The sequence below is a fragment of the Myxocyprinus asiaticus genome, chromosome 31, assembly GCF_019703515.2.
Source record: "Myxocyprinus asiaticus isolate MX2 ecotype Aquarium Trade chromosome 31, UBuf_Myxa_2, whole genome shotgun sequence".
Taxonomy (NCBI): Eukaryota; Metazoa; Chordata; class Actinopteri; order Cypriniformes; family Catostomidae; genus Myxocyprinus; species Myxocyprinus asiaticus.
The window spans coordinates 40,390,026-40,412,523 of NC_059374.1; the positions used below are offsets into that span (position 1 = coordinate 40,390,026).

General features: G+C 35.5%; 1 protein-coding gene across 2 annotated transcripts; it reads right to left on the reverse strand.

Annotated features, from left to right (window-relative positions):
- Positions 1–574: 574 nt before the first annotated feature.
- Positions 575–22,315, reverse strand: LOC127422469 (glia-derived nexin-like). Of its 2 annotated transcripts, none has more exons than XM_051665998.1 (9): positions 22,207–22,315; positions 10,755–11,038; positions 9,824–10,051; positions 7,246–7,443; positions 6,273–6,471; positions 4,662–4,759; positions 1,915–2,001; positions 1,650–1,733; positions 575–1,406 (listed from the first exon to the last, which is right to left on the reverse strand). In XM_051665998.1, the coding sequence occupies exons 2-9, from the start codon at positions 11,011–11,013 to the stop codon at positions 1,348–1,350; spliced, it is 1,212 nt and encodes a 403-aa protein (XP_051521958.1). In that variant the 5' UTR covers positions 11,014–11,038; positions 22,207–22,315; the 3' UTR covers positions 575–1,347. The 2 variants fall into 2 exon arrangements, with proteins under 2 accessions (XP_051521958.1, XP_051521959.1); XM_051665999.1 differs by having other exon boundaries at positions 22,219–22,309.
- Positions 22,316–22,498: the final 183 nt, after the last annotated feature.

Below are 22,498 nucleotides of genomic sequence, written 5' to 3' on the forward strand. Positions count from 1 at the left end.
CATAAATATGATAAAATATACATATATATATATATATATATATATATATATATATATATATATATATATATATATATATATATATATATATTATTGTATTCATTATTGTTATAGTATATTGTTTTAATTTAATATTTATTAATATTATATTAAAATTGCATTATTTCAATATAATTATTTTAATATTGTGTGAAGAATAATCAGTTATTTTTATTATTTTGGTATAGCAAACAATTAATTAAAAATTAGAAATAATGTATATTAAAAATTATACAATTATTTATATATGAAGTATAATTGAATAAAATATATTTTATTTATATTCATCATTATTATTCTTTTTTATTAATGTATAAGTTATTAATATTATATAGTATTTATTTATATAATAATATTGATCATTTTAATATCATAAAAGTGGTTATTGCTATCTATATTATTATGGAATATCAAACAATGAGCTATAAATGTAATTAGCTTATATAAATATGATTTATAAGTAATTTATTATTATCATTAAAAATTATTTGTATTAAAATGATCAATGTGAATTTATAAAAAATCAAAATTAAAACTTATTTCAGCATGAGTTTATTTTTTTAATACCACTGAATCATTCTCAACTCTATTCTTTTATACATGAATACATATTATTTGCATTGTACAATTATTTGTTTTAATAATTCATACCATCACATATCATTTTTACAGCATACATAAATATAATAATTTTGTTCACACCCCCATATTAGTTATCCCCTCTTTATTCCTGATTCTTAGGGGGATATGGCAAGATATGGCAAGGTGATTTTTCAAATCTCTGAGATCTTTCAGAGATAAAAAAGTAAGGACAACAAAACTAACTAGTTTATACTTTATTAAATAAACAAAACAACTATGTTCGCAAATGTAGAAAGACAGTACCGTAATTAATAAAATGACACTCAATGTTTGAAACTGTTTCATTGATATGAAACAAATAAATTGCCATTTTATTAGGGACAGTATAAAAAAAATATCACAACATGAACAAAAGTTATGGCAGCATTTTAGTCCTACGTTTTGTGAGAGTTATGCATTAGACACAAATGATAAAATATGTATAAAATCGTATACAACGTTTCACAAGAATATAAAGATATCAGCAATTTAATACATGCTGTTGTCTAATGCAATAAGAAGGCAAAAAAGACACTCAAGACAACAATCAAAGCAAAGCATTGTAGGTACAGAACGCACAAAAAGTTTAATATATCCATCTGTGTGTGTGTGTGTGTGTGTGTGTATGCAGTGAGTCATGGGCTGATGTGTGAGAGAGAGTCGTACATAGGTGAGATATACAGGAAGTCAATCATCTTTGATTTCTGCTGAAGGTTTGTTGATCTGGCCAGCGAACAGAATGGTTCCTGAAAGTGAATGGATATTTTTACGTTAGGTGCGAAATATGTTCTATGCAAGTATATAAACACTTCTAGCCACAAAAGCCCAATTTTGTAGAATGTTGCATTACCTGTCAGATCGCAACTCATAACGCAATGCGATTTTACGTAGCTTTACTGTCACAAGGAGGGTTCTATAGAGAGCATCAGTGTAAACTAAGGTTAAATTGAAGTTAAGTACCACACACTAGAGTGTGAGTTTGTGTGTACCTGTAGGGTTGTGTCTGATAAGAAACAGGAACGGTCTGTCCACAGTCACCCATGAAGGAGAAGATCGAGCATACAAGATTGCAGCTGAAAAGAGACAGAGAGATGAAGAGAAAGAGAATGAGAGGTCATGACCTCAGCTGCAGAGTCTTTCTGGACGACTCATCCCTGTGGCTACTAACAGCCGTTGACCTTGATAAGTATTGTTAAGTATGTAACAATAGTAATAGTTGCCTTCGTGACCACTAATACAGACACAGTAACTTACTGGTGGCAGCAGAGGCTTTGGTTCCGTCCTCATTGACTTCTATCTTGGCTTTCTGCAGCGCTTTAGACACATAGACAGGATCTGAACCTGTTACACACACAAACACACACAAAGTCTGCTTTTAACACAAAACCTTGTATTCATTTTATTATATATTATAACAACAATTATTCTACATAATATTAAAATAATAATAATAATAATGTTATTTTTTATTAAATCAATAATATACAATATTAATAAATATCAAATTATTCAATAGAACATAATAATGATGAATATAAATAAAATATAAAGATGTATTTTTTTCTACAATATATATTATTTCTCATATTTATAATTAATTGTTTGATGGCCCAGAATAATATGAATAACAACAATTATTTTTACATAATATTAAAATAATAATGTTATGTTATTTTACATGTATACAATATAGCATTAATTTAAATAATATAAATAACAATAATAATTACATAATAATGATGAATATAAATAAAATATACAGGCCTATTGTTTTCCTAAAATATATATTATTCCACATATTTATAAATAATTGTTTGATAGCCCAGAATAATATAAATAAAAATATTTTTTACATAATATTAAAATAATAATAATGTTATTTTAAATAAAATTTATACAATAGAATGTAATAATGATTAATTTAAATATACAAACATTTTAAATATATTATTTCTTACATTTATAATTAATTACTTGATATAACAAAATATCATACATTTTACATAATTTTACAATAATTAAAGCTATAATGTTATTTTATATTAAATTAATACAATATAATATTAATACATTTTACATTAATACAATAGAACATAATAATGATGAATATAAATAAAATATAAAGATGTATTTTTTTCTACAATATATATTATTTCTCATATTTATAATTAATTGTTTGATGGCCCAGAATAATATGAATAAAAACAATTATTTTTACATAATATTAAAATAATAATGTTATGTTATTTTACATTACATGTATACAATATAGCATTAATTTAAATAATATAAATAACAATAATAATTACATAATAATGATTAGTATAAATAAAACATATAAATTTTTTTATATAATATAATTTCTTAAATTTATAATTAATTGCTTGAACATAATAATGATGTATATACTGTAAATAAAATATACAGGCCTGTTTTATTCTAAATATAATATCAAAATAATAATAATGTTGTTATTTTATATAAAATACAATATAGTATAAATTTAAAGAAAAATATAAATAACAATAATTATTTTACATAATATTACAATTATTATTTTAATGTTATTTTAAATCAAATGTATACAATATAGTATTAACAAGTGTCAAATTAATACAATAGAATATAATAATTATGAATATAACTAAAAGACATATGTTTCTAAAATATATATTATGTTTCATATTTATAATGAATTTATTCACATAGTAGTAGAATAATATAAATAATTATTTTTACATATTACACTACAGTTATCATTTTATTTTATATTAAATTAATACAATATAATAATACATATTAAATACATAGAATATTATAAATAAAATATACGGGCCAGAATAATATAAATAACAATAATTATTTTTACATAATATTTAAAAACAAGCTTGTTACAATAGTGTTTTATATAAAATGAATACAATAAAAAATTAACTTTAACTATAATATTAATATTAAATTAACTATGATATTAATACATACTAAATTAACTTAAAACATATTCACTATACTACAGCAATGCACATTCATAAATGTATAAATATATTTGCAATCAAACTCAAAGGCTGAAATCAATTAATTTGATTCTTTTACCTAATCAAGCAGGTAGCCAGCAAGTAGTGTGCTATCCAATATAGTATGTGAGATTAGGATATTAGAGTTATTAGATCTGTGACAAGAGATGTTTATGACATGGTAGGTTGTACTAAATACTCAAGCCATCACCAAAGCACTACATATTTTAACTGTGTACTAAAATTATGTAAAGTTGGTTTTAGCCACATTATTCTCCAATAGACAGTCATTGCACCAGACTGCCACAAGGGAGCAAAAGAGATCACATCAGCTGCATGACACGAAAACTATTCTTCCTTCCTTCGTCTAGTAGTTTGATATGAATCTTCTGACACAACATCTGTCTCTCTATATACACTATTTGACCCTTACATTACTTTCCACAAATTGTCATTCTTTTGGCAGTTTCTACCATTTTCCAGATTGATTCACTCAAAACTGAATGACTTTCCAAACTAAATAGGTTTATCTTAAAGACCAAAAGTCAAGGTTTAAAACTGTGAAGGGTTTGAAATCCTGTAAAGCTCTGATATGGTAACATTCCTTTTTAGTTAAAAATTGAAAGGCCAAAGTGATTCACTTTTTTGAAGTTTCTGAACCCTTCTCTTGCTGTAAATCAGACTCAAGGTGGAGGTTTAAGAGTAGGGAGGGAATTATAGTAAGAACTCAAAGTAAGTAACAACTGGGATCTCATTTAGAGCAGCGTTGGGAGTGTCTCTGGATGGAGACCAGTGAGCTTACAGTGACTCATACTGTATTTTCACTCACCACTGAGAGACGTTTCTACTGTTCACAGTAAACAACCCCCCAAAAAAATTTGCTCATAGACACACAGATGCACATTACTGTTAAATACTACATTCATAAAAATATGCTGGGCACAAACATAGCTGCTCTGTAGTGCATGACTGACAGCTGTCACTCACTCAGGTTTCTGAAATCAGCTTTATCCTGATTGAAGATGTCTTTGATTCCCAGCGATGTGAGAGGACCCTCTAAATCCATCTCTTCCTCAGCTGTGAACCTACTCAGATAGACAGACAGACAGACAGACAGTCAGGTAGATAGATAGATAGATAAACGACAGACAGGCAGACATGCAGAAAGACGGACATATGGACAGACGGATAGGCAGTCAGGCAGACAGATAGATAGACAGACAGATGGATAGACAGACAGACAGATGGACAGACAGACAGATGGGCAGACAGACAGATGGATAGATGGATAGATAGACAGACAGTCAGACTGACAGACAGACATGCAGAAAGACGGACATATGGACAGACGGATAGGCAGGCAGGCAGACAGACAGACAGATAGATAGACAGACAGACGGATAGACAGACAGACATGCAGACAGACATGCAGAAAGACGGACATATAGACAGACGGACAGACAGACAGACATGCAGAAGACAGACATATGGACAGATGGATAGGGAGGCAGACAGACAGACAGATAGACAGACGGACAGACAGACGACAGACGGACAGACAGATAGATGGATAGACAGACAGACAGACAGGCAAACAGACAGACAGATAGATGACAGACAGATAGATGACAGACAGGCAGATAGATAGACAGGAAGACAGATGGATAGATCAGACAGACAGACAGTCAGACATGCAGATACACAGACAGACAGACAGGCAGGCAGATAGATGAGACAGACAAACAGACAGATAGATAAATAGACAGACAGATAGACAGACAGACAGATAGATGACAGACAGACAGACAAACAGACAGATGACAGACAGACAGATAGACAGACAGATGGACAGACTGACAGATAGACAGACCAACAGGCAGACAGATGAGACAGATAGTCAGACAGATAGACAGACAGACAAACAGATAGATAGATAGACAGACAGATGGACAGACAGACAGACAGGCAAACAGACAGACAGATAGATGACAGATAGACAGGCAGATAGACAGACAGACAGGAAGGCAGATGGATAGATCAGACAGACAGTCAGACATGCAGATACACAGACAGACAAACAGACAGACAGATAGATAAATAGACAGACAGATAGATGACAGACAGACAGACAGATGACAGACAGACATGTAGATCAGACAGACAGACAGACAGATGGACAGAGTGACAGATAGACAGACAGTCAGACAGCTACACAGACAGACAAACAGATAGCTAGATAGACAGACAGATGGACAGACAGACAGACAGACATGCAGCTGTAGTTGTTATGTGGTTGCTTGAGTGTTCTAGGTGTTTGTTTGTTTTTACCACCCAAGTCTCTGGCCTGTAGATCAGTGTATGTTTATGAGATTTTTTTTTTTCCGCTTATTTTATCATTCGCCATAATTCTACACCTTATAATAACACCTCTGCTCAATAAGCCACATTATTTTTGCTATCATTCATGTCCATAACACAAATGAAATTATTTGTTTAATGGATGCAAAAAAAGATGAAATTATAGACTATTTTTTTGAATGAAAAAAAATGAGTCTAAGAGTGAATATTTGAAGACAATGTTGACTACAGGTATCTTACTTTGGCATTAGGAGGCGTATTCTCCTCTGGGCCAGCTGTTTGGTCCAGATTTGGACGGTCACTGTGGAGATGTGAGGGAGGATGGCCGACAGGGGCGTGGCCTCCTCTGATGGCCATGCAATGAACATACTCATACTGTTGCCGTGATAGGGCAGTTCAATCACTGTATACCTCAATCCCTCTGGTGTGCTCGCTTGACCTGCAGAGAGAAAGACAGCTTGGTCAGAGCTATACTAGCCATATTGACTGTTCACAGACCGTTGTTTACAAGGTAACTGTTTGCTACAATGAGCGAGTTTACACTTTTAAGGGAAATCAACTTATAGATGTCTCTGCATATTAAAAAACTTTGTATTAAATTTGTATTGAATATTCCTTTATGCTAAGAGAAAGTACTTTAACATCTTTACAAAACAATTACAAAAAGTCTGGCTATGCAATAATGCAAAACTAGAGCTATAACTGCACACAGAAGCTCTGAACTTCTTCGTTTAATGATACTAAATTGGCCACATATGTGTTTGTGAGTGCTCTTCAAAACACAGTACGCAATATTTAGCAGCATGGATCCAATCCCAATCACCTCAGTGAACTTCATTAGTGGCGTTCTCTCACTGTCAATAAAACATTTTATTCTGCTAGTTAAGTCCTTATTATAACTGGTTAAACAGAAACATGAAAGTTTATTAATGTTTTAGTCAGACACACTTGGGTTTTACATTAGAATTCACTTAATTCACATTTGACACCATTGCAGTCCCATCTGCAGGGTTATGAGGAATTGTGAGGTTAAGATACGTCAGCATTCCCAGTGTTTAAAAAGTAGCCAAGTTTTTTAATGCATTGCCATTTCTGGAAAACAAATCCACGTATAGCCAAACAACTGCAAGAATTAAATGGCCGGAAAATTATTTCATAACACTTCTGTGAGCAAAATAATTAATTTGGTCTGCAGAATATGATTACGTCTCACCTATGTTAAAGACTGAGAGTTGGGACATCATGGGCACTTTGTATGTTTTTCCATCTCCTGCTGTGAAGCTCCTCAGTTTGGTGGTCTGGCTTTGGAAACGTGACTTCCACAAGCCTTTGAAGTAAATGGAATTTACAGCCACTAACCGGGTTGTAGCTGGATCCAACATATCGGGCGAAACAAGACTGGGAATATGGCCTGAGAACAAAAATAGAGCAATAATAAATACTTATGTATTATAATTAAAAATTATGTTATTAATTAATAATATAATTAAAATTAATACAGTTCAAAAGTCCACATTGAAAAATTATGCTGATGATATAATTTTTAGTGAAATAAGATATTTAAATTGGAAAAATTCCAATTTTTCCCCCATTCACTTCCATTGTAAGTGCCTCATAAAATAAAAGCATTTTCACAAGTGGACTTGTATAGGTGGACTAGTTTTAATAAAATATAAGTTAACCCTATAAGCTCTGAGGGTGTTTTTAAAGATTTCATGTTTCAGTGGCATACCCAAAATTAAAGGCTTATAATTTGACACATTTTTTATGACATAGATTATGATCAATTCTGAGATTCTCAGCCTAAGAACTGCTGAAAAAAAATAAAATACAAAATAAACAAGCCAAAAATTTACTTTTTCCGTATTCTACTGATTTGACATTATATATCTCTGGGTGTGAATAAGGTGGCTCCGAAAACCGGCTTTTGATTTGTTCCCAATCATGTCAACTGTACATGAGAATAATTTAGTGTTGATTCAACAAAGCAATCAAAAGTTAAAGCATTACAAAAATAATTTATCATAGTGTCCAAAAACGTCTCCCAAGTGTCCAAAAGCCTCTCCAAACAAATAAAACATAATAATTGTACGTAAGAACTAATTACACATGTAAACACAACAATGACTAAAGGCTTGCATAGCATGGAGACATGGTTTTAGTAATGAGATTTCACAGAATGAGTTTCATTCTGTGTCAATTGAGCAATCATTGAGTCAGTGTCATGTACTTGGCGCCATCTCCTGGCGGCCATATGTAATTAGAGTGATTGATCACATGACTCTATGCCCAAATATGGAGAACTATCACTACTGGTTGGAGCAATCTGAACCCAATCCAATTAAATTAGCATTCAATAATGTTACATCATTTCCAATGATGCCATCTGATCCAGGAAATCTAACATGTTTGCAAGATGCCAGATACTGTGTGTACATTGTGCACATTGTGCTTTGTGTCAATTATCTAATGATCTACGCTACCGATTACCTTGTGTGTGGGCTCGTTTGAAAGATAATCACCTCCTCTAAGTAATGGTATGTAAAACGTATGTTCTGTTTATTGGGGCCTGGGTAGCTCAGAGAGTAAAAACGCTGACTACCACCCCTGGAGTCGTGAGTTCGAATACAGGGTGTGCTGAGTGACTCCAGCCAGGTCTCCTAAGCAACCAAATTGGCCCGGTTGCTAGGGAGGGTAGAGTCACATGGTGTAACTGCCTCGTGGTCGTTATAAAGTGGTTCTCGCTCTTGGTGGGGCACGTGGTGAGTTTTGCAAGCCTCCACACGTGCTATGTCTCCGCGGTAACGCACTCAACAAGCCACGTGATAAGATGTGAGGACTGACGGTCTCAGACGTGGAGGCAACTGAGTTTTGTCCTCCGCCACCCGGATTGAGGCGAGTCACTACGCCACCAAGAGGACTTGGAGCGCATTTGGAATTGGGCATGCCAAATTGTGGAGAAAAGGGGAGAAAAAAAACGAAAATAAAAAAATGTTCTGTTTATTTTTGTGAAGCTATAAGCGAAAACGCAGCATATAGGCAACACCTGTTCACATGAAACATAAATGTCAAAGACATATACTTAGCTATTACTTGCTATATTTTTGTCCGTGAGTAAAACAAATACAGGCTGGTTGTATTCTGCTCTTTGAGAGCTTTCAAACAACATATGACACATGGCTATTTGATCAGTTTGATGTTTGTACACATTACAATAATTTGTACAGTGCAACATTTTTCATAAATTATCAAAACAGAACACTTCTTATTTGTCTGCAAATTTCAAAGCACTTGATCAGTTTTAGTCATAATGCGTACATGCATTGTAAAGTACAGCTACACCTATGTTTTGTTGTTCAAGACTGTAGTTATTAATATTTTTACAATAATTTTTCCTTGCGGATCTGCCAGATAGCTTAAAGGGTTATATATTTAATACTGAATAATAACCGCTCTAAATTTCAAATTTCAAATTTGAGTTACATAGACACATCTAATTTTGTTGAGTTTACACAGTTCAACTAGGTTCTTTCTACACAAAGTGTTTGATTACATAATAATTTTAAGTTAAGAAAACTCATTTCAAACACATGGCACCACAGTCCACAACTGAATCAAGTTCAGCTAAAGAGCTATTTTTGAGAGCTCTTTAGGGCAAAATATCACATTTAAAGAGACAATACATTACATAATACATACATTTTTTAATCAATCCAGCCTAGAATCTATGCTCCGTTAAGTCTGGTGTAAGGAGAGCAAGCCCACAGGTCAGAGGTCGATGTAAGCTGTACCTTTAGTGCTGTTTTTGACCCAGTCATTTATGGCGTCTGCAGCCTTCTTAGGGTCACTGTAGTCAAGACTTTGACTCTCGCACAGGAAGTTCTCCCTGTTGGCTGTCAAGAAGTCTTCGTGCATGCTGAAACCCTCCTTGGGGAACAGCGCATTGGCGATTGTCACTATATCAGCGTTGGACTTGGTGGTCAGGGACTTGTGCAGTTTCCGCAACATCTTATACGGACCTGAGAGAAAGAAAAACACCAAACAATTTTTAGAGGTGCCTGGATTCAATCAGTAACTTGATTCTACATTGAATTTCAGAGGGATCAACTTTTTTCTATAGGTCAGTTTCAATACAAAGCATGTTGAGCTTTGCATCGCTCAACACAAACTGTCTTTTGATGCCTCTAGCACAGTTAAATGGTCAAATAAAACCCACAAGGGGGGCGTGGGTAGCTCAGTGGTAAAGACGCTGGCTACCACCCCTAGAGTTCGCTAGATCGAATCCCAGGGTGTGCTGAGGGACTCCAGCCAGGTCTCCTAAGCAACCAAATTGGCCCGGTTGCTAGGGAGGGTAGAGTCACATGGGGTAACCTCTTCGTGATCGCTATAATGTGGTTCGTTCTCGGTTGGGCGCATGGTGAGTTGAGCATGGTTGCCGCGGTGGGTGGCGTGAAGCCTCCACACGCGCTATGTCTCCATGGCAACGCGCTCAACAAGCCACATGATAAGATGCGCGGGTTGACGATCTCAGACGCGGAGGCAACTGGGATTCGTCCTCCACCACCCGGACTGAGGCACGTCACTACGCGACCACGAGGACGTAGAGTGCATTGGGAATTGGGCATTCCAAATTGGGAGAAAATAAATAAATAAATAAAACCCACAAGACAAAACCTTAAAAAACCTAACCAACTAACTAAAAAAGAGCAAACAGCCACCCACCTGTCTTCTTGTATTTGAGGCCTGTCAACAGTTGGCGTCGGGTGTCCCCGTGGGCCCCCGGGAGCAGCATGCCCAGGATAGAGGCCACGCCGTGAGGGGACATGACCACATTCTCCTGCGGTTTGTCCTGGACCACACGCAAAAACACCTGCAGACCGAGATCAGAGCCTCTTTCTCCATAAGACGACGACTGTGGCACGGCACAGCTCAACGCACACACCGCCAACAACACACACACATGTAGAGTGACACACATCATGAGGGATACACACACTTGAGCTCACCTAACAGAGAGAGAGAGAGAGAAAATAGGAGGACGTTTACACTTTAAAATAAGGACCTATTTGTTTACATTAATAATTGCGTTAGGTATCATGAACTACTAATGAACAATTTTATTTCACAGTATTTAATGTCATTTATAATAATACAGTGGTTCAGTGTTAGTTCGGGTTCAGTAAAGCTCAATCAACAGCTTTTGTGGCATAATGTTGATTGCCACAAAAAATCATTGACACGTCCCTCCTTTTCTTTAAAAAAAAAAAAAAAAAGCAAAAATCAAGGTTACAATGAGGCACTTACAATGGAAGTGAATGGGGCCAATTTTTGGAGGGTTTAAAGGCAGAAATGTGAAGCTTATAATTTTATTAAAGCACTTACATTAATTCTTCTGTTAAAACTCTTGTATTATGTGAGCTGTAAAGTTGGTTAAATCGTCACTTTTACAGTCGTTTTAGGGTTTTAAGGTTTATTTGTTATATTACATGGTCATGGCAACGAAGTTGTAAAACTGTAAAACTTTTAACAACTGCGGTTTGTAATTGATTTTATCACACTAAAATCATGTTAACACATATTATTTACGTCTTGTGGCTATACTTTTGAAACAGAGAGTATTTAAACATTTATGGATTGGCCCCCATTCACTTCCATTGTAAGTGCCTCAATGGAACCCAGATTTTTTAAAGAAAAGAAGGGACGTGTCGAAATTAATCTTTGTTGTAATCAACAGTATGCCACAAATGCTGTCGATTGAGCTTAACTTGTACTGAACCTGGAATATTCCTTTAACTTTTAACAGCAGTGCATTTTAACAATATGTTGAAGTTAACATTAGCTAAGATCTTTAAAAGTATTGTTCGTCGTTAGTTCATGTTAAATAATGTTAATGAGCACAACCTTAGTGCAAAGTGTAACCACAATATTTTGTGTTTTTACAGTTAAGGGTCAATGAGGGTTAAAGGATTTTTAAAACTATAAATTTAACTATTTTAATAGTTTTGTACACAACAATTTAAATAAAAACATGAAATTAAATTAGTTTAATGCATTATTTATAAAGATAACCTTTTCTCTTGCCCCTAAAAAAAATGTCATGTGATGCAACCATAATATTTATTTTAAAAAATCTATTACCATTACGTACATATTGTAATACATTATTAGTAGTGCAATGAAGTGTTTTGAAAATTAATTTGCACTTAAAAAAATAACAAAAAATCTGTAGTAATATTTTCTTATTTTTAGAGGAGTCTCTAAGGCGTTATTTACACATTTATTTCTTCTGTAAAACACACACAATTTATGGACTACTTTAGCATATTGTATCAGGGATTCATATTTCAGACACAGAAGTAAAAATATATTCAATTAAAAATTGGATATTTTACTGGAATAATTATTTACACCACATAATGTACAGACGCACCAACTGATAACAAGACCAGAGTGCAATCAATTCCATGAAACAAACAAAATATAGTAGACTACTTAATGAAATCCCCATTTATGTGTCAATACAGCAGCTTTTTAATTCATTTCATCATTAGTTCATTACAAACAAACGCTCCTAAACTGCTTAAAAAAGTAATGAAATCAAAATGGACACTTTTTACTTAAAATGTATTTCTGGTTTAATTGTGAATGCTCCATATGACAAATACATATGACAGTTATTCTGTCAAAAGGCATAAATAAAACAATAATGGTCCTACTTTATATTAGGTGTCTTTAACTATGTGCTAACATTAAAATGCAATGTATTTACGAGTTTCACATTTGCTGCTACTGAAGTAGGTGCGGGTTGTTTAAGGGTTAAGTTTAGGGGTTAGGCCAGGGTAAGGGTAAGGGTTGGGCCCTGGGTATACTTCCATTTGTTTTTTTGTTTTTTTTTAAATAATTATTTTTATTGAATTTTCAATGTAATACAAAAATAACAAGACATCGCCCAAACAAACCAAAAAAAAAAAAAAAAAAAAAAGCACAAAAAAAAAAACACCAATAGCTCAGATTTTTATATAAAACAGGACTACCCCATATATAACAGATCAGGGAGAGAGGAAAAAAAAAATGAGTAGAGCAGAAAAGATAAATGTCCAGATAGTAACACAATTACAATATTCCTTGTAGTATAATAGGGCGAAGATGAGGTTCCATATAGTCCAAATATGGAGTCCAGACTTTATAAAACTGGCCTGTTTTTTGATGTAATACATAGGTAAGACGCTCCAGGGGAATCAGCTCAAAAATTATCTTATGCCAACCTTTAATTGATGGAGATTTATCACTAATCCAATTAAGTAAAATATTTTTTCTGGCAGCAAAGGAGAGAATATTATACAATTTCTTGTTAGCAGATGAAACAATGCATGTATAAGGTATACCCAGCACCAATGAGACTGGGTCAAAATCCAACTGTATATTAAAGATCTTTTCCATTTCCCCCAGCACCAAAAACCAATACCTTTGCAGTCTGTTACATGACCACAGACAATGTGTTAAAGTACCTACTTCAGTTTTACATTTTAAACACATAGGCGATATAGAGGGGTTAAAAAAATGCCTGCGGTTAGGAGAAATATGGAGTCTATGTATGATTTTAAATTGTATTTCTCTTGTACGTGAACAAACAGATATTTTCTTAGCATAAGACCAAATGTCATCCCATGTTTCATCATCAATATCAGTAGCTAACTCTTCCTCCCATTTAGTTTTAATTCTCTGTGTATCAGCAGAAGAAATTGAACACATAGCACCATAAAATCTACCCAAAGACATTTTTCCCGATGATAAAAATAATAATCTCTCAATAGAAGATATCTCACAATTTCTAACAAGTGTTGTGTTATTAGTAATATAATGTCTCAATTGGAGGAATCGAAAAAATCATGTTTGAACAACTGGTACTTCTGAGTTAACTCCACAAATGACATTAATTTATTATCTGAAAACATATCCCCAAGCCTAATAATTCCCAAATTACACCAACGTTTAAAACCATCCCCAACCATGTGTACTAACCCTAACCCTAACCAAAATTCCTGGGGTGAAATCAGGATTGTTTAATATTGGGGTAAAGAAAGAAGTCAATTTAGATGTACTTTCAAGCCTACAGACTGATCTCCATGCTCCAATACTCCATTCAGAGTATTAACTATAATTGGATTATCATATATCTCTTTTATGTTTAGAAAGCTCTTAACAAAAAGAAGAGCTTTTAAAGGAAATTGTGAAAAGGAGGATTCAATATCTAACCAAGTAGAGGAAGAATCATTCCTAACCCACTCTGCAATGTATCTCAGGTGGGAACTCAACTGATACATCTTAATATTTGGAAAATCCAGCCCCCCCATAGAACTTGGCAGATAAAGTACTGATAATTTTAATCTAGGTTTGCGTTTATTCCATATAAAAGAAGTCAGCCAGCTATTCAGGCCCTTTAATGCCCTATTTGAGAACAGTATAGGAACCATTCGAATAGGATATAACAATTTGGGTTACACAATCATCTTTACAAGTGCTATCCGGCCCAACAAAGATACTGGCAAGGAATTCCAACATTCTAAATCCTGCCGTATTTTCTCAAATAAAGGAACAAAATTAGATTCATACATCTGCTTCAAAGATGTAGAGATAGAAATACCTAAATAGACGAAACCTAGAGGTGACCACTTAAAATGAAAACAGGGCACAATGTTAGGTTTAGAAATAAGAGTACCTAAAGGCATAGCTTCAGATTTAGTTAAATTAACTTTATAACCAGAAAAGGTACTGAACCAGTTAATCAACTCAATTAGAGTGGAAAATGACTTCTCAGGCTCAGATAAAAAAATCAATATATCATCGGCATACAGTGCAATCTTATGATGTATATGTCCTATCTGTAAACCTGAAATAGATGTTGCTGATCTGATTGCTTCAGCTAGAGGCTCTATAGCCATCGCAAATAAAAGAAGCGACAGGCGGCAACCCTGCCTGGTGCCTCTATGCATAGGAAAATAATCTGATCTAAAGCCATTCGTCAATACAGCAGAACATGGGTCTGTATATAGCACTTTGATCCACTGTACAAAATTTTCACCTAGGCCAAATTTATCCAAAACAAAGAAAAGATAGGACCATTCAATCTGATCAAACGCCTTCTCCGCATCCAAAGACAGTACTAGCCCATCTACGGATTTCACTTTAAAGGTGTAAATAACATTTAAAAGGCGTCTAACATTATCAGATGAATTTCTACCCTGTATGAATCCTGTTTGATCAGTCCCAATTATCGTAGGCAGAATTTTTTCAAGGCGCATTGCTAAAATTTAAAAAGTAATTTCCGGTCAACATTCAGTAATGCAATTGGCCTGTAAGAAAAACATATGTCAGGACTTTTACCTTTCTTTAATATAAGCGAGATATAAGCTTCTCCAAGGGTCTTTGGTAATTCGTTAACCACAAACGAATAATTAAACATATTAAGCAATGGGTCTGCTAGTAACTCTTGAAACTCCTTAAAGAACTCTCCGCAAAACCCATCTGGCCCTGGTGATTCACCATTCTTTAGAGCATTAATAGCATTAATCACCTCCTGTCTAGTAATAGGGCTATTGAGAAATTCTTTTTGTGTAACTGAAATTGTTGGAAGATTAATCTCAGAAAATAAATCAACCATTTGTTTGAGATGGTCACCTGTTTTCTCAGAAGAATATAGATTTATATAAAAATCTCTAAATGTATTATTAATATTCTAATTATCATGGAAAATATTATCATCTGAATCAACAATGGTAGCAATATACTGAGATGCTGCACGTTGTTTGGCAATATATGCTAGAAATTTCCCAGGCTTGTCTCCGTGCTCATAAAATCTTTGTTTTGAGTATCTTATTTTCTTCTCTGCGTCCACAGTGAGAAGACAATCTAGAGCCGCTCTAACTGCTTGTAATTCTTTCAATAAATCTGCTGAAGGAGATCTATTATACATTTTTTCTTTAACCAATAACTGAGCTTCCAAGGCCCTTTGATTCGCCATTCTTTGACGTTTTTTGGAGGAAGTATATGAAATAATTAGCCCCCTTGCATAAACTTTACAGGTTTCCCATTATAAAGATGGATTATCTGTGGATAAAGAATTAATAGATAGAAAATATTTAAATTCAGAAGAAAAGTAAGCTGAAAATGCACTGTCTCTAAGGGTTGCAATATTAAGTCTCCACTGTATAGAATAGTCCACAGTATTCCTAAATTGAAGCTCCATAGTGACACTGGCATGATATGACAGTAAAATACTTTCTATATTACAAGATAGTACTAAATGCAAATCTGTTTTCGGCATAAAAAAGTAATCTAATCTTGACTGACAATGATAGGAAGTAGAAAAAAATGTATATTCCTTATCAGCAGGGTGAAGAGTTCTCCAGACATCTACAAAACCAAGATCTTTACAAATATTCTGAAGAGATCTCGCCTGAGCAGTTAGAGATGCAGAGCTATGTGGGTACCTATCTACAAGAGGATTCATTACACAATTAAAATCTCCCCCAACAATTGTTAAATCTGCTGGCCTGGCAATCATGTCCAAAAACACTTTATTAACAAAGTCAGATGGATGAGCTGGAGGATAATACATGTTTAGTATGAGAATAGTTTTACCTTGCCACACACCTTCAATAATAACATAGCGACCGTCTCTATCTTTAATACAGTTTAAAACATTGAATGGTAAATTACGTTTAATGAGAATAGCAACACCTCTACTTCTAGATGTAAAAGATGAAAAATATATCTGCCCCAAAAACACCCTGTTGTAATTTTAAATGTTCTACATCACTCAAATGAGTCTCTTGTAAAAGAGCAATTTCGATATTTCCTTTTTTCAAAAAAGTAAGTATCTTTCTTCGTTTTACAGGATTATGGATACCTCGAATATTCCAAGTACAAATCCTAAGCACACTAGACATTAAATACTGTACAGACAATCAGTGGATACATAATACAGATAATCACAAAATATATTCCTGTAAGTGTACCCCTCAGAAATCTGAGCTATAAACAAAAATAAAATAAAATAAAATACCAATAAAACACAGAAAACAAGGGAACAAACCTGCCAAACATGCAGGAAGGACTATTCTTACTCTTTTCTTCTGCAGGCAACTGCCTACCTCCCCAAACACCACTCCCATCCTTGAACATAGGGTAAACACAGACCTCACCAAGCTCACAGCAACATGATACAACTTCTTCACTCAGTGAATTATTTTGTTCATGTACCACATAACTACCTGCGAAAGTTTGTCACGCTAGCCCAGGCTGTCAATGAACGCAGTCACGCCATCCGGTGAGGCGAAGCGCTTCATTGTCCCGTTGATGATCAGCCTCAGAGTTGCAGGATACAGCAGGGCATATTTGATCTTCGTCTTCTGCAGTCGTTTTTTGACATCGTCGAAAGCTTTGCGTTTCTTTATCACTATCGCAGAATAATCGTTGAAGAATGAAATCCTCGGTCCTGCGTCAGCGCTCCTCTCGGGATCCGTACCAACATGACGAGCTGTGTTCAACACTCGCTGCTTGTCCATAAAATTATGGAACTTTATGATGACATGTCTGGGTCTTTGCGCAGGTCCTGGCAATGGCGCCAAAGAGCGATGAGCACGATCAAGCTTGATCCGCCCTGCTTTCGTTGTAATCTTCAAGTAATCGGGCAGCCACTTTTCAAAAAAATGCACCGGATCACTGCTTTCGGTTCCCTCTGGCAACCCGAGTAGACGCAAATTACACCTGCGCCCGCGATTCTCCAGATCGTCGATATGCGCTGACATTTCGCTCACTTTTTTTTGAAGATCAGCCACCGTAACTTGCAGGCATTCGGTCAAATTCTCCACACCAGCGATCCGTTCCTCCACCTCGCCCACTCGCTCGACCAAGGCCTGGAACTGAACTGTTTGATCGTTTATCGCGGATAGGACAGTATTCACTTTCTTAACTATTACGGTTAATTTGTCCAAAGCTTGAGCAAAGTTGGAGTTGGAGCTTTCCTCCTCACGACTATTCTCGCTCGCGTCGTCCATATTAACATCTTGCTCGACGCCGCTGATAGTAAACTTTTCGGCGTAATCTTCTTAGCTTTGGGCATTCTGTCAGATCCTTTTAAAAAATATTGATCTAAAGACATGGCACAGTAACCCTCCAACCAAGTAGAATGATTTCACTGAGTGAAAGTATTTATTAACCGAATATTTGAACTAATGTCACGGGAGCTCGCCAAAATGCGTGTTCGCTCTACGACGCCATCTTCCTCCCCCGTACTTCCATTTAGATGCAAACGCTTTAGCGTCTGTGAACAGTCGAACGCGAGCCTGTCAAAGTATTCTCCATCTAACTGTGTGTGCATTCACAGGTGGTTGGCACATGCACGCTACAACTGCTATGAGACCCCAGTCTATCTCTTTAAGAGTTTAGACCCATAGTGACTCCAGCCAGGTCTCCTATGCAACCAAACTGGCCCGGTTGCTAGGGAGAGTAGAGTCGCATGGGGTAACCTCCTTGTGGTCGCGATTAGTGGTTCTCGCTCTCAATGGGGTGTGTGGTAAGTTGTGTGTGGATCACAGAGAATAGCATGAGTCTCCACATGCTGTGAGTCTCCGCGGTGTCATGCACAATGAGTCACGTGATAAGATGCGCGGATTGACTGTCTCAGAAGCGGAGGCAACTGAGACTTGTCCTCCGCCACCCGGATTGAGTTGAGTAATAGCGCCATCACGAGGACCTAAGTAGTGGGAATTGGGCATTCCAAACTGGAAGAAAAGGGGATAAAAAAATGTAAATGAAAAAAAAGAGTTTAGACCCATAAAGATGTCTTTATATTCCTTTAGACTCTAATTATAATGCAGGTATCTCCAGACCTTCACACACGTGCTCTTGACTTGCACATCCACTGTTGCTGTTTTTACCTTCATCTCTTGATGTTTATCGCAGATTACATCTTCTAGCGCTTCTTTGTGACAGCAATAGCTAAAATGTAAGTGTTGCCACCTTGTGGACCCACTAATTAGTGCAAATAACTCCAGGCGTATGCACTTTCTGAACGTTCAAAGATGTGCAGTTAGAAAAATCGGGCTGCGTGCGTTCAGTGCTCGCGCACTCTACTGATGACGAGATTTGCGTCACACGTCGTCTGACCGAAGCATACTTTGGGCTTTAAAGGGTTAGTTCACCCAAAAATTATAATTCTCTCATGATTTACTCACCTTTAAGCCATCCCAGATGTTTATGAATTTCGTTCTTCAGCAGAACCAAAGTGAAGATTTTTATAAGCACATTTCAGCTCTGTTTGTCCATACAATGCAAGATAATGGGTGCCATTAGACTGCTAACTGTATGACAGTCCAAAAGGCATATTTAGGCAGCATAAAAGTAATCCACATGACTCCAGTCGATCAATGAATGTCTTCTGAAGCAAAGAGCTCCAGCGCGTTACTGAATGGTGCTGCTCTGTTTACACACACCCGCGGCTATCTTTAGCCTTCACGGTGGTGCGCAGTATTTGAGCGCTACTCATGAACAACACCTGAGTTGTAGATGCTAAAAAGTTCGGTTCACTTATAATATGCATTTAGAACGGCACTAGAGGTGCTTTTTTTTTTTTTTTACTGTTAATTTTGCTGCTACATTATCCAGTATACTAGTTAATAATAAAGTGTTTCTTAATAAGCTATACATTTATATTGAAATAATGTGTAGTTAGAGGTTTGTGTTTCTTTACATATTAAAGTGTACTCCCAATTAGTTCCACACAATAATGTAAAGATATTCTAAACTGATTATGCAAAAAAACAACACTTGTATCGGATCGGGATCGGTATCGGCCGATACTGAGATTTCCGATATCGGAATCAGATCGGAAGAGAAAAAGTGGTTTCGGTGCATCCATACTACAAATGTAATTAAATGCAGGCAATTTAAATGTAAGTACAATGCAACAACACATATGTAAATAATAAGTACACTGTAGCAAATGCTTAAGTACACAGTGGTTAAAGACACCTAATATAAAGTGGGTCCACAATCATTAAAAAAACAGTTTTGCACACACTCCTTCAGTTATTGGACAGTTAAACTTAAAAACTTTTATGGTATCCATCATTAAAAAAACATTATAATTCTATACTGATACTCAAAGGTTGACAGACCAAAGTCTTCAATGACCCACAGAAAATCTCAATTCAGTGAGAGAACTATAATAAACATCAATCACAGTAATATAATTTAAAGTTCATAAACACGCACACACACCAAACCCAAACCATTTTACAACTATACACCAACATTTCTCTCATCTACTTTAATGCTACTTGATCTAATCAGTATTCTCCGGAGCAGAACGTTTTTCCGGGACTCTTTTCAGACCACGTTTGCACAAATGTTTGTCTCTAAAAGAACGGCTCCGAGCAACACACATTTCCACACTGCTCCTGTCTATCTGATCTTTCCACACACTCCTGGGCTATTGTTTCCCATCACACAGGCATATAGCTCAGGAATTTATTTGATTAAGGAAAGTGTGTACGTGTGCATGTGTGTGCTGGTTATTTGAAAGTGTACTGAGAAAGAAGCTAACACAATGTGAGTTCTTTAAATACTTTTATAGTTTAGTTAAAACATACACACTATATAACTCTACTGACATAAAGACATAGACACTGTGCCAACAGACTGTTCTCATAAATCATTCATTATTGCATATCTTGGGCAACATCATTCCTGACTTATAATAAGGTGAAAAAATACACACAGTGTAAGTCTTAAAGGAATATTAAGTTAAGCTCAATCGACAGCATTTGTGGCATAATATTGATTACTTCTTTAAAAAAGCAAAACTCGAGGTTACATTGAGGCACTTATGCTGCCTTCATGTGCTATCGGAATTACCCTACTTCCCACTTCTGAAGTGGTAATTACGAGTAAATTGTGTTCACGTGCTTTGTTGTCGGAAAGAACGGGAAACATGGATGACGCCAGGTTCATTCATTCATATTTCTTGAGGAACTTTTATTTTGACACCATAATACATATCACTCAGTTATCTTGCTGACGATTGGAATTTTGGTCAAATACAGGCTATTTTCCCGGTGTAAAAATGTACAACATGCATAGAATGGTTGCTGATACACATAAACGACTATGACCAAAACGGCAAGCGCTAACAATTAGATGTATTTAGAAAAATGAACAAAACCTGTCATTCACAACAGAAACTGTACTCACCTCCTAATTACGACTTGAGGGATCATTCATGTGCAACTTCTGAGTAGGAAACTCGTATTTACGATAATTCCGATAGCACATGAAGGCAGCATTACAATGGAAGTGAATGGGGCCAATTTTTGGAGGGTTTAAAGGCAGAAATGCGAAGCTTATCATATTATAAAAGCACTTACATTAATTTGCCTGTTAAAACTTGTGTGTAAAGTTGTTTAAAACGTCGTTTTTATGGCCGTTTTAGGGTTACGTCCATTTCATGGCAGCAAAGTTGTATAATTGGATATAACTTCACACAGAAAAGGTTAGTAAGCCATTTTATCACATTAAAATCATGTTATCCCACATATTGTTTATGTATTGTGGCTATACTTTTGAAACAGTGAGTATTTTAACGTTTACGTATTGGCCCCCATTCACTTCCATTGTAAGTGCCTCACTGTAACCCAGGTTTTTGCTTTTTTAAAGAAAAAGAGGGACACGTCAAAATTAATTTTTGTGGTAATCAACATAATGCCACAAATGCTGTCGATGGAGCTTAACAAGTATTGAACCCGAAATATGCCTTTAAGAAAGCTAAACAGTCTGAGTATACTATCAACAGCCTGAAGCATTAGTTCCCTTAGCCAACTTTTTATAGCAGCTTCAGCAACTGTGTTTAATTATAGACAAACACAAATATAGGCGGACGGGGGTCTGTGACTCAAAGACAACAACCCCCTAAAAACAAGTCAACCAACACAATACTCTATATGTAAACAGTACAGTTATAATACAGTTATATATATATAATAACAAATATTAAGGAACTACACAGCTGCGCATCAGCCCGTAACTAATGCATGCATGCATTAAGATTAAATAAACAGAGCAGTCTATGAGATGCAAAATAAGATGCAATCTTTATATAAAATGCTCCACTGACCTGGGGACGCACCTGGAATTCTTTAGAAACGCAGGTAACTGAACGCGTGCCTTCCCTCGAGCCTCCGTTTATCTCTGACTGTCCGTAGCGACAGACTCCGCCCTCTCCGCCTGCTTAGAGTGTAAATATTATGTTCGCTATGCTGACGTCGCTCGCAAGCGTCCAATCAGGAAATCTATTTAATATTAATGAGCAAAGCATTCGCCATATTAGGATTCGTATATCCGCCCGCTTACTAGTCCTAGTCAGGCGTTCAGCCAATCACGTAGGACTTATGTGCGAATGTGCAGTT

Coding starts and splice junctions, on each gene's coding strand:
- LOC127422469 (XM_051665998.1), bottom strand. CDS start 11,013: ATGATGTGTGTCACTCTACATGTGTGTGTGTTGTTGGCGGTGTGTGCG. Junction 2,002..4,661: donor AGCTGATTTCAGAAACCTGA/GTGAGTGACAGC, acceptor TGTGTGTAACAG/GTTCAGATCCTGTCTATGTG. Junction 1,407..1,649: donor TATCAGACACAACCCTACAG/GTACACACAAAC, acceptor ATTCACTTTCAG/GAACCATTCTGTTCGCTGGC.